The following is a 14,121-nucleotide window of genomic DNA, read 5'->3' as shown; positions in this document are numbered from 1 at the left end:
GGTGTCGACGGCCGCCGGGCCGGTTGTCGTCGTAAAAGTGGAGGCTGCGGTGGTGGTAGTGCCGGAGGCAGTGTCGAGGCGGGTGAAACGCGCGTGACGCGGCGCCCCCCGGCCGGTTGCAGGGCGGCGCACCATGCGACGCGATGCGGTCCGCCAGCTCCGAAACTGTTGCTGGACACCAAGCAGCAGCAGCTCCGCAAGAAGAAGCTGCTGGAATTAGCGGCGGCCAAGAAGCAGAAGCGTGGCGTGCCCCGGACCCTCCGCGAGAAGGTGTGGTTCTACTCGACTCTGTCGTTCGCCATGATCGCCGTCGGATCTGGCTCAGCGCTGCTGTTCCTGGTGCCGCTGTACGTGGACCCGGCCGTGTCAACGCTGCTGGCCGACTTCGTGCCGGAACCGGTGCAGTGCACCACGGTGCGCCGCGAACAGCTGGCCGGCCTGTACAACTGCACGTGGAGCTCGTGCCGGGAGGGTTGCACCAGCGACGTATACAACTGCAGTCACATTTACGTGGCGTACAGGACGTCCGCCGATGGAGTCAGTGGCGCCGGTGGCGGTGGCGGCGGCATACAAGTGGCGTCGGGTCGCGGCGGCGATGTGATCGTGCCCGAGGCCGTGCTGCTGGTCAACATCAAGGGCTGCGGTTACCCGCCGGCCGTGGCTTGTTCCAATTTCACCAAGGCGTACGGCGTACCGGGCGCCACATTCCCGTGCCACTATTCCCGGCAGAACCACACGCTGGCCGTGGTCGGCTACGACAAGCGGCAGCAGTACGCCGACATCGTCCACTACTTTGCCGTCCCGTTCGCCGTGTGCGTGGTCACGTCCATCGTGCTATGCGTCATGCACTGCGACTGTCAGCAGGCTGCGGCCGCAGCGGCCGGACAACAAGCACTGCCGGAGACGTCCAGGAGTTCCGCCGGACACTCACACACGGAGGGCTACAGGTATTATTGTCGTCTTGATGTAATGTAAAAAAAAAATTTCTAAAATTATTACAATTATTATTAAAATTGTATAATGTCTCAGCTAGAAATGTGTATCACAAAACTTTATAACAAATAGGGAGTTAGGGAGTAACTTAAGTTTCAAGCCATTTTAATGAAATTACTTTTTAAGTAATTCGATAGTACCTAATTATTAAACACATTTTGTTGTAACTTATACGCAATTAGAGTAAATTTTTTATAGTAGAATTACTAAATTTTTTTAAACACATTTTGTGTAAATATTTTATCAAGTACTATTTTCCGACAGCATATATTATTATATACATTTTCTTAATATTCGTTTAACAAAATTTATTTTATTTTTTTTGCGAAATAATATTATTTTTAGTCTGTTAATAGTTTCGTATAGTTGATTGTCCATTACATAGCTTAATGTATAGAAAACATAATTATTAAGTGCCAGTGATATTTTCGAACAAAACAAAATTAAAAATAACTTTAAAAATGAAGTTATTTTTTAAACTCAAATGTAATGTAACTTGAATAAATAAAATTGCTGTAACTTAAGAAATATTTGATTACAATTCGAATAGGTAAGGTAATCTGTAATGTAATTTAACAACCTATACCAAAAATTAACTTCCCCGCAACACTGCAGATATATTATAATAATATAATATAAATATATGGATTTAAATTGTAAATCATCATATATAGGTACTATTTTTATTTCATATAATATTGATGTCGTTTTAGGTAATTTTATTCGGCCGCAATTTTGGCGAGCTTTATTATTGTCGAGCATTCCATTTTAGATCGACTTCTATAGATCAAGGGAGTCTGACGAGAAGTTCTTGGGCTATTTAAACCTATTTTGACATATTATATTCTTGATCGAAAATAATCGCATAAGACTTCGTGGTATATCGATTAACAATTCGTGAAACAATCGACTCGGGAATGGTTAAAATATTTAAATAGTTCAATAATAACAGTCACCGAGGGACGTAAAACCGAAGCGTTCCATCCGCCCCCGCACGCGTACTATATAAACAGGATACTCTGTTCGAGATTCGAGATTAGTGTTTGGCGTGCCAACTCCAAAAAGTGGGACATCCGTTGGCGGTACGGACAAAAGCGAGTTGAATATAAACTAGAATGTATATAGCAGCTTTGAGTTTTGACGAGGGCGTTGAAGAGACTGCAGTAGACCGTATATATAGATAGAGATAGTGTCTAGTCCAGCGAGAAGGGACCCTAAAATTAACGATCTGTAACGGTAACGTGCGTAAAATGCGAGTTGGCCAGTTCATCTCACACAACGGTCTAGTCTTGGAGACTATAACCCAGAAAATCCCAGTCCCACCGGCGAGATTTATAGGCAGGGTTCGGGCAATGGTCCTGGCACAAGACAAAACGATAAAATAAGTGGTCATAATAATATAATAGGCTTCAAAAATATAATCATAATTCATATAGTATACACTAAAGGAGTAAAAACGTAGAAATAACTAATAATATGAACACTACAATTTTTCGAAAAGAAATATGCACTTTTCGTTGTGTTAGCATTTTCTGTTATTTTCTATAAATTTCGCTATCATAAATAATAAAACATAATTGTTCACGATCTATTATAATATTGTATATCATAGCCTATACGTATAAGTGAAAAAAGTTAGTATCTGGATATAAATGTATAAATGGAACACATTATAAAAAAAGAAAAATGTTTTCCACTTAGGATTAAACATATATATGAATATAAAATAATTGAATAAAAATATCTATAGAAATAACTTTGCTACCTACTGTCAAACTTTTATACTTTGTACATATTTGAGTCCTGATAAAAATATTACCATACTTTTAATAAGTGAATGAAAATTAAAACGATTTAATTTTTCCAATGCATATATGTTAAATAATAAGTTTAAAAGTAAAAAAGGTGGGTAAGTAATAATGTCGCTCTGCTGTACAGTATAGGTTACAAGTGGGTCACTGTATAATTGATGGTATTAAATTTGAATTCAATGATATAATTTTATTGCACACGAAAAATGATTCTGAGCGGTGACGGTTTGTCAGTGTAGATATTTTATATTATATTATTATTACTATTATCATTAATAAAGTAGCCGGTAAGTTGAATTAATATTATAAAAGTACAACAAAATAAAATCGTTATTCTTGGTTAATTAATATGTAATTTCCTCCAAATTTGAACATAAAATAACTATAAAACGAAACTGTGTTCTTATATTTTTGAGATATTTTGGTTACAGAATAACATACTTACGTGGAACTTTGTTGCAAGTTTTCAATCCATGCAGGCTATAAAAGTTTAACATTTTCTACATTTTGAACTACAAAATCATTTTAAAATTTTAAACTTGATCGAACCTAAAGTGCTTATAAAAAAAAATTGTGCCTGTGTATTTTAATATTTTGCAACTGAAATTTAAGCAATAGATCAGAAGCCTCGTATTAAATGCTGACAATTTTTGGCCCAACAAATAAAAATTGTGTTGATATTTATAGAAAAAAAAATTGATTTAGCTTAAAAAATCGCAGTTTTCCTTAATTTTTTTTCTCAGTGCTTTAGAAAATTACTGGAAATTTAAAACTTTGACCTCTCCAGTGCACCAACAATATTCATTTTCCCATCAAACAAGATACTGAAGTTGAAAATCGAAGTATTATTTCGATTTAGACACACAAAAAATACACATCATTGTAACATTACAATTATTATTATTATTATTTTATGTTATATGTTGCATATAAATTAAATACATATGAAGGAAAATCGCATCTGAATTTTCATTAAGTACCTACTAAAACGTATTTGTATATTAATAAATATATTATAATTTATAATACTATTATAATCGTCTTCGTGTTGTAGGCACTAAATCCAATAAGGATTCAAAATTTCTATAAGTCCTCATCCTGATTACAGCGAGACCGCTGTACATAATATGCGTATGAACACTGTTGTAGATGGGTACATACAACTACAGTTTTTGATATTGTTGATGCATTTAAATCAAAATTTGTACGAGTAGAGTTATTATTAAACTTTATGCGGGCTTATAAGTTATAATAGTATTAATAATTTTAAATGCTAAATCTAATTTGAAAAGATAAGTTTGTAAAAACATACGTTCTTAAATGGCAAAATATATATAGGTATTTAAAAATACCGAATATATTTCAGTTTTCAGTACACTAACAAAAAGTTGATATATTAACTATAGTTTGAAGAAAATAAAATGCATTAAAGACAAAAATTATAGAGCATGCTGTTGTTGAATCATCCGGTATATTACATAAACAAACATACACGCATCGTAGCATCGATATTATTGTTACTTACAAATCCTAAATGTATTTACGTCGATTGCGTTGATAAAAAAATCCATTGAAAATAAATTCGTTGATTATACGACAAAAACCTTTTAGTCATACCTATATGCCCGCACTTCGCAGTCACGCAAATACTGACTAAGGTACCTATAATATATTGATTTGACGCCAAAATTGTTTCAACGATAAATAGACGTACCGAATTACATTAAAAAATGTTGACGATTGTATACGATTTATCGTATCTAACGTGGAAAATTCGTCTCCTTCGTCGTCGTCGTCGCAAGATTTTTGGCTCTAGTACTCGCGTAGTTGCACTTAATTTTATCAACAGTATGATACTCGCGAGGTCCTGATTCTTTGTCGGATGATGTGCTCTTGTAATTTATAAACGTAGTCTGTTGTCTGCAAGACGTATAAAATTACGCCAAAATCGTTCAATATAATATTGAAGTCTGCAGTACGCATTTCGTCCTTCACTACTGAAATAAAACTACAGTACGAAATAAACGGTTTTGGCTATTAAAATTAACCTTTTGGTATTATTGATATTTGAAAAAACGGTCATACATAATATTGTCCCTACATAATTTTCATAAAAATAACACACATGTTATCGTAAAAGTCCTCGTTCTCTTGTACTTCGCTTAAATATTAATCGTATTATAATATATGACGTAGCATATGCCCGGGCTTTAATTAGGACGTTTTTCAAAGAATTTATAAGTAAAATGAAAATTGAACGATCAAAACCTGTTAATATAATATGAATTTAAATAGAATAGTTTGAAAATGTTCTCGTGTCGATACCCTACACTAATTGGTTTGTTGCGTAATGCGGGTTACGAATTTATAAATTAAAAAAGTTTTGCGGTAACCTGCAACAGCGCAATATCAAAGCACATACTCATAATAATAATAATAACAATAACAATAATAATAATAATAATAATAATAATAATAATAATAATAATAATAATAATAATATAATGACCAAAATTATGTCATAAATAATGTTTGGCCTGTTCTGATGATGATGAAGCGTTTTTATTTTTTCGATAACCCAACTCCACAAAATATCGTACCTATTCAAAAAACTTGAGAACTATGGAAAATGTATTAATATTGTGCTAACGAACAAAAACGTTGTGCATAATATAATATGAAAATTAATATCATCATTTATTTACGATGAAAATGGTCACTACCAGGCCAGTAAAATAATAACCTCTGAAAAAAAAACATTTCCACGCAGATGTATTTAAAGAGAAACTTTGAATTTTAAAGTGGTCGGTACAAATCCAAGCACGATATAATAATATTATACAGTAAGCACTCATTTTATTTTGAAAAATGTTTTTCTGTCAACATATTCGAAACCAGCTACCTATGTCATATATGTATTTTTTTTATTAATATTCTATTATAACGGGAATCGTATATACAATAGTAGGTACTATATAAACACTATAGCACGCCTATTTTCCAGGAAGTCATTATTATGTGCACATCGAATTTCTTTTCCCAGTTTCAGTGTATCCACTTCGTGTTATGAGATCGCGTATTCGTAACTTTTGAAAGCTTACACCCCTAAAATTTAAGTATGATCGTCATAAACAAACAAATATAATAAAGATAAATTCCAGGTTGATAAAAAAAACTAATAATAACTCACTGCTATTATTTTCGTTTTTCAAATTTTCCGGACAGTGAACAGAACATATTATTATTATTATTTTTCTCACTATTCACATTCAGTTTTTTCAAAACTTCGACGACTAAAACATTGAAAAAAAAAAAAACATTTGAAATCTGATTTACTGCATATTTTTTTATAATAGTATGGCTTATAAAATAATATTGTTTTACCGTTCTAAATAATAAAATCAATAAATATTAATACGTGAACTGTTCGTGAGTAAAATAATTTCGTTGTAATCGACATCAGTTTATGTGTAGTTATACCCAATCAGTGATATCAAATTTTTAAAGTACAGACAAGTGTAGGCAGGTACATGTACTGTTTATAAATTTACTGTAGGTATCATTTTATTAACCTATTTATTGTATTATAAGTTTTCAAATTAAATTTAATATCGTGACAAATATCGGCATGCATACTTATAGGTACTATGTCAATTCACATAATATTTAATTGATACATTTAATTTGTTGAAATTTATCAATTTTTTTCTACACTGTTATTAATTATTACATATTATTACCTATATATTATAATATATAATAATTAATACACAATGATTTACCTATTACCTTTCATGAATCACATGATCGTTTGAATTCGATTTGATCCGAACTTGCTGAAAGACTGTTCTTTCGTCCGCGGTTTCGACACCTGCGCAAGATGAGTGGATAGAAACAATGGCGTAACAGAAAGGGTGTTTTTGGTGTTAAATCCACTCTCTTCGACCGTATTTATGCAAAAAATATACTAATTATACCTATATATGATTCAGATGCATATAAAGCATATGTATTGTTGTCATATAGAGGTCGGTCAACTGATTCGTTTTATTTCTTATTTGTTATTATCAATAATATAAAAATCGATGACTATAATGGAAAGTGGTGTAAGGCCACCCCAAGTTATATTATAAATGAAAAATTAAAATACCCCTTTTAAAAAATTCCGCCGACGCACTTGGACGCAAATAATTTTGTTGGGACTAACAATATTGATGGTCGCACACTCGCAGTACCTATTCGTACCCCTCATGTTGATTTTTTTCCATATCATAATGTCAAACTTTTTGGTTCTGGAAAAAGTTTTTAAATCGTCACAACCGACACATCATGTCTACAATCTACATAAGCGGAATTATTCGTTTTTTATTGCTCTCACGCGCCAAACATGATTATGAGAAAAAAATAGAATATGAGGTTAGGGGCAGATACAAAGGGATGGGAGTGGCAAGACCCCCAGACATATTATTTCTCCAATTTTCATAGGGAAATTTACATAAACATTAACCTTATAATACAGTTGACTGTTTTGGAGGAAACGACAGTATGAAAAGACGTTTAGACTTTATTATTAAATGTATAATCATTATTTGTATTATTACATTATAATTATACAAATTACCAATATTGGGAAAAAGGTTTAAGTTAAGAATTTTGTAATTGTATAATATGTGTTGTAAAAAAATTGGTGCCCCCCTTCCTCCCAGATTTTTTCTCTGAATCTGTGACTGTATGAGATACGGCTATCACTGCATTTTCCACCGACAAAACAATAAAAAAACGCGATATAATAAAGACGTGACACACCACACACGGTTAATATATACGTTTTTTCATAGTTATAAAATAATATTATTTTATAGGTAATATATAGAATGTAGGTACTTCTCAGTGGTTTGACACTCAATTGAAATGAGTAGTTTGAATTTTAAAAAAAAATCTAAAAGCATTATCAATTATATTTTATATTAGATTAATACATCATTATTGGTACGTAATTTGCAATATTTTATCGTCATGTTACATATTTTATCATAGGATGTGGAGTCGGTTGGAATGGTCAAATTTCGTATGTATTAATATCAACGCAATTTATGAGATTTCTGCATCTGAAAACTGCGTTCTTAAAAATATGTTCTGTCATCTGTCACGTGCAATAATAATATAGTGGCCGTCACAGACGTACCTATACTTCGTACGCAACATTATACAATAAAAATAATAACCTAAATGAATAATCGTTCTGTTATTTCCAACATCACGTGCCATTAGGATTTGCTGACGTTTTTCGAAACTATTTATACTCAAAATAACTTTTGTTATTAAAAGATAAAAACCACCTCGAAGCTCCAGTGGTAAGGATTTAGACGTATGTGCCTGATTATCTAATAATTAAAGTGACGAACGCGCTCAAACTTAATTCCAACTTAGTGCAGTAATTATTTTTCCCGGCATAATACCCCCGGGGGTGACGTGTTTTAATTAATGAATTTCGAACAAACACAAAAATACCATATCCATTCGTTCCGAGAAAACATGGTTTTTAGTGCGCGCTTCGGAAAAACCGAACGGTGCAGCAGACTTTCCCCCTTTTTTTTTTTTAAATTAATTACATTTTGTTGTTTTAAACTCAAGTCGTACAAACTCATACACTTAACTACTCAAAACTAGTCAACTGTATAATATATTATTATAATACATAGAACGTAAACGTAGCGGTTTTCATTAGAAGCGTAAAGGGTATAGTTAATTTAACTATTTAGGTAAAAATATAATATGAATTATAATTATAGGTACGCGCGGAAAAACTTTGAGTAGTTAATAGTTATAGCTACCTACTTTAAATGTATCCATCACATGTCTATAATTCTGCACATGGCACGTTTATAAAATTGTTTTCCATAAAGTGTATAATATTACGCAACAAAAAAAGAGGGTAAACTATTTATAACCTGTCACGATGTGACAGGGTTAAACGTGAAATTACGTGTTTACGTATTTTTTTTTCATTAAACTGTTAACATAGTGATTATTATTATATATCATATATCTAAAATAATTTTCTTTTGCGTCGTGTATAATATTATAAAATATGTATAAAGTATGTTTACAGTTTGAAGCGTTATATTATTTATTCAACGTCAAGTCGGATAATATTATTATGTTACTTTGACTTGATATATACTTAACGCATAATATAATGTTGAATCAAATAAATTCCCAGCGAAAAAACTACGGTCGAAGCTTGCTAAGAAAAAAATTGTTGGAAAATATTATTTGACGCCCACTTGCACACGTGTTACATTTGATAATTAATATGTAGGCATATAAAGATGCAAGCCCGGATTAAGACATTTTGAGGCCCCGGAGCCAAAGTCTTAATGAGGCCTCTTTAGGAAAAAAAAAATGTATCTAGTATGTACCTGTTATAATAAATATATATAGGTACTAGCTGATCCCGTGTACTTATCGTTTCCCGTTAAATGTACCTACTTTATATGATTTAAACTTTGTTCAATTCGTTATTTAACATTCGGCGTATGGTGTTCAAAATGTATCTTAACTTTTCTGTTGCCTTCAATAAAAATTCTGATTCGCAACACGAAGGCTCCCGGATTTTAGCGCCTTGCGGCTACAACCGCGGACCTTCCATTAGCCCCAAGAGCTAGCGAAGAGCCGCGGAGGTCTATGGCCGTCGCCGGCCGACTCTTAACACCGCATGAGGGTGAGTCATGACTGACGTGTCCGTGGTCGACTGACGGGCGACCGCATGTCGTCGCGGGGACCACGAGTCCGGCGGTGGCCGTTTCCCGCCTACCGTGCAATTTTACTGCCGGCTACGGTGTCACCGGCGATTCTCTAGCGAAATCAGGAAGCCCGCACGAAACCGACTCCACGGGAGAATCCGTTTAGCAAGGCGAACGACATTCCTGGCTCGAACGCCGCCCTGGGCTAATCTTGCACCCTTTCATAATTCGTCAAAGGTAGGACATGCACCGACGACCGCCCTTGCCTACTGAATTTCGGGGCTCGTAAACAGACACGCCGTCAGAAACCTGCCTGCGTCGCTCAACGCATTGCCCCGGAGACACGAGCCGGGGCGACCCCGACTGCCCGCACACAAAACTCGTGTTCTGTGTACCACTGATGTGTTCGGCGGACACACCAGCGACCGTAAATCGGCCCAGAGGGCATTCTGTCCGGAGCTACGGGTCATTTGATCGGAGCTGTCCACGGCTTGCTGTTAGTTATTCACAAGCTACCCGACTCTGCCGAAGCAGAGGGAACCGGGCGTTCCTCCATCCGCAACCCGAGGACGCGATCTGTACCGACCGTCGTCGGTTAGATGAACCTCCAGCGGGCGGCTGTGGTTCATCTAGATTCTGATTCGCAACAGTATATTATCAGGTAGGCAATCTACCCGCGGTAGTCGCGGACCCCGTGCTGTTTGTGCGTAACTTTATAATTTAACTCTAAAGTATCAAAGTTATACCAAGTATGTCACTGAACTCCTCCTGGACTAATTGTGAATGCCGAGTCTGTCGACCAATATTTCCTCTTCGTCCACGAAGACGTGGCATTGTTTTATGTACGTAACTTATATGTGAGTATGATACGCTCGATATTTACGTAATATTGCGTTACATATAATATCAAAACACAGCGTACAAAAAAATTAAATGCATTGCATGAATACACTGATTTCACGGTAACCAATAATTATTATTATAATAGTTTTAAAATCCATGGCAACAGTTTATAAACAAAAATTTCCACCGTTAATCTCTATAAATCCCCGTTTGAGGACATTCCCCGAGGCGACATTCAAATGCATACAAAAAAATTCATTCAAATCGGTCCAATAATTTAGGGTAGATTCAATCACAACACACGTACAGTAGAATTTTATTATATATATAAAGATTAGGTACAAAGCAATATAATATAATGAATAATGTATCACTTAATTCAAAATAATAATTTATAGACTTTTTCACTAGCTAAATAATCATCGATTTTTTTTAGGTGATTTACGCAGTATTATAGTGTATAACGAAAAAAGTAATGGAAAAATCTGAGGCCCCTAAATAAGTTCCAACTATTGAGGACCTGGGGCCATGGCCCCCTCTTTAAACCGGACTTGTATAGATGATCATTATATGGTGGTTAATGAACGGGTTTACAAGTTTGGTGTTGAAATTCGTTAAATGCATAGATACCTAATAATAATAATATTATGGTAGATAATAGATTTATTCAGTACTCGAATTGGGGGGTGCACAGGGGACGGAGCTCCCTTACTATTTTTATTTTTTTTTTACTTGGACGGGGGGGGGGGGACGGTACCAACTAATGTCCGAAATAATTTTTATTAATATATGGATTTCAATTGATGTCAATTATATAACAAGTTTTATTATTTTTCACATCAAAATTATTTTTATATTAGTTTATTAATTAATTATAATATCGGCCTGTGTTTTGCCATGTAGTCAGTCGCTTACAGATCATAGATCATATACAAGTATATTATCTAAAGCACAGATACTGATGTGTGCTAGTTCTATCTTAATCGTGTTCGAACGAAATGTTATCAGTTTCAGTAATGGTTATCATTTATTGGTGTTTTTGAATTTTTAAATTTTTAAATTTTTTTATACTTATCAAAATATGTGGTCTCTTTTAAATAAAAAACAATAATTATTAACTTTGTTATCTATTTAGTATATTGAATAAACAGGTAGATTATTATTAATTTTTTTTTTCTACTGTACCAATGTGAGATGTAGATATTGCTATCAAAATATATTATACCTATTTGGAATTCAAAATGTGTTGCTGAAAAGTGGTATTCAAAATGTATGTAGATAAGGCAGAAGTGTGGGGGGAGGGGGCAAGGCCTCCGCGGGCCTATGTTGAGTAAATGCGCCCTTGGAACGCAGTTTTTAAATCGTTAGATTGAGCTCCTCTACTTAACTTCTCCCAATTCAAGCACTGGATATATTGGTATATAAATAATAAGTAATAATGTTACCGTTATGAATTTATCATTCATATGGAAATTTCGACGACGAAACAGTAATACGATTTAATTATTTCGTATTAGTTTTACACGATATATTAATATTATAATATTATATGCTCGTTCGGCGTGCAATATTATGTCTTCAGAAGAGGAAATAAAACGTATTATGCGTGCGCGCGTATACCACAAGGTCGGTATATATTATTACATTGCTATATATAATATTATTGCCCCGGTAAAACTATATACAACCGAATCGATATCAATATGTATTACACGGAGTTTAAACTTTTTTAACGACGAAAAAAACTTATTCCGTACAATGGTTAATTTAATGGAAACCACATTTCACGTTACACTGCAAAACGAGTGTAGTGCGCGATCGGTGCGCGTCTACATATACGTGTCGTTTTAAATTGCTTATTTTTCGCATACACACATTTTATTTTTGAATACATTTTATCTTTGTAATTACAATAATATATACATTACACAATTACACACACACACACGATATATTATACCCCACAAGTATTGATGAAATTTCATTCCGTTCCTGTTTAAAAAATATAGAGTTGCCTTCAACGTTTCGTGCAACACACTGCTTGTTTTTTTTTAACGTTTATTCATAATTAATTCGGTGAAAAAAGTATAATATGACCCAGTCCGACTGTAATAATATATTATACCTACCTAATATAATATCGTGCCAATTACCCGAATATGTTATATTATTATAATTTTTATCACGATATTAGACTAATTAAGAGAAATAATAATAACAATATTATGGTAATCAAAAGTAAAATTGGACGTATTTTATTAGGACATCTGGACACGTTCGTATTACGTGAAATATAATTAATACAGATTGATGTCTGAACGCAGGTCGTATATGATTCCCGTTGCAGCAGGTTAGTTTTGTTTAGTCTAAACATTTACGTTCAAGACATTAATTTTAAAATTAGTTATAAATTATAATATGTTATATACGTATTATTTAATATCAGTGTTTTATATATTATATATGCATTTTATTAATATAATATGTTCAAATTCATGAAACTTTTGTAAGTTCTGTGTCAACAATAAGTTTACATGTTTAGTTTACATTTTTAAATTATTAAATTTCAAATTATACTCTTAAAATATTATCAAAAATTATTTTTCTGAAATGTAAAAAACGCACTAGAAGGCACATAGATTTGAAACTACTTTCGTTTTTACAGATTTTTAAAACCTTAGACAATAATGGTCTATGGTCATAGGTATTATATATTATGAATATCGAACGTATTATAATATTTGAGTGGTCTGAATAATTACTTTTTGTTTTTAAAATATACTTCAACTTTTGAAATACAGACTTTATAATAGTTTGAACTTAGTATTCTCGAATATTTTCACTTTCATTATTATAATTGTTTTTTTTTACCTTACTACTTATTATTTGGCTTATTAAATTGGGAAACCACTTGAAAGATAAACTTCCAGTTTATTAAATATCATAATTATTTATTAAGCTATATTAATAATGTATGCCTATATATATAATATATATATATATTATGTTTTATAGAACTTTATTACAATAAGAAAAATAAGAAATTTTTATACTTTCGTTAATTCAATTTTTTTTTTTTTTTAATATTTTTTTTTATTCATTGTGGTACCAGCTATAATACTAATATACCAATATAATAGATGTGGTACACTCACTACGTTTTAAATATATATACGCGCGAGAGAATACTATAAACACTTAACGTTTTCCTGAACAAATAATACAACAATAATTGAGGATATAATTATAGTAGCATTTAAAACGAATACATTTTCCATTCATGTACGTATAATGTACCGTATATTAACATGGATACAATAGTTGAATCGTGGTTATTTTAATTAAAATATTTTTAAAACATTAGCAACAAAAAGACTAAAGAGTTAAATGAAAGTTTAAAGAAATCTGTTTGCTTTCCCATACATAGGTACTCAAATATTTTGTTTTTAAAAGTAATACACATAGGTATTTATTTATAAAGGAGAATAACAATTATTAATTGGAAAGTATAATTTCAGTTCGTATATTCTTTAAAATAGACGCACGACCATTACTAACGAGTGTTGTATAATGTAAAATATATTTAATACATAACTAAATCATCCACCCTTTACTATTAAGTCCAATCTTAATCAATATAATATTATATATTATTAAACGGAGTATAATTATTTTAGTCTTAAGAGTAAAACGCTAGTGTATGCATCTATAGTTATTATGCTTTATTA

General features: G+C 33.0%; 1 protein-coding gene across 1 annotated transcript in view; it reads left to right on the top strand.

The window, feature by feature from the left end:
- The window catches only part of LOC100165542 (protein tipE), a 78,603-nt gene continuing 64,482 nt past the window's right edge, over positions 1-14,121 (top strand). Inside the window, 2 exon segments of the mRNA XM_001944580.5 lie at positions 1-164; positions 166-947. Coding sequence (XP_001944615.3) covers positions 144-164; positions 166-947 — 803 coding nt within the window. The 5' untranslated portion in view covers positions 1-143.

The sequence above is a fragment of the Acyrthosiphon pisum genome, chromosome A3 (assembly GCF_005508785.2).
Source record: "Acyrthosiphon pisum isolate AL4f chromosome A3, pea_aphid_22Mar2018_4r6ur, whole genome shotgun sequence".
In the NCBI taxonomy this organism is placed as follows: Eukaryota; Metazoa; Arthropoda; class Insecta; order Hemiptera; family Aphididae; genus Acyrthosiphon; species Acyrthosiphon pisum.
Note: the sequence above shows the minus strand (reverse complement) of the source record. Positions and strands in the feature narration are given on the sequence as shown.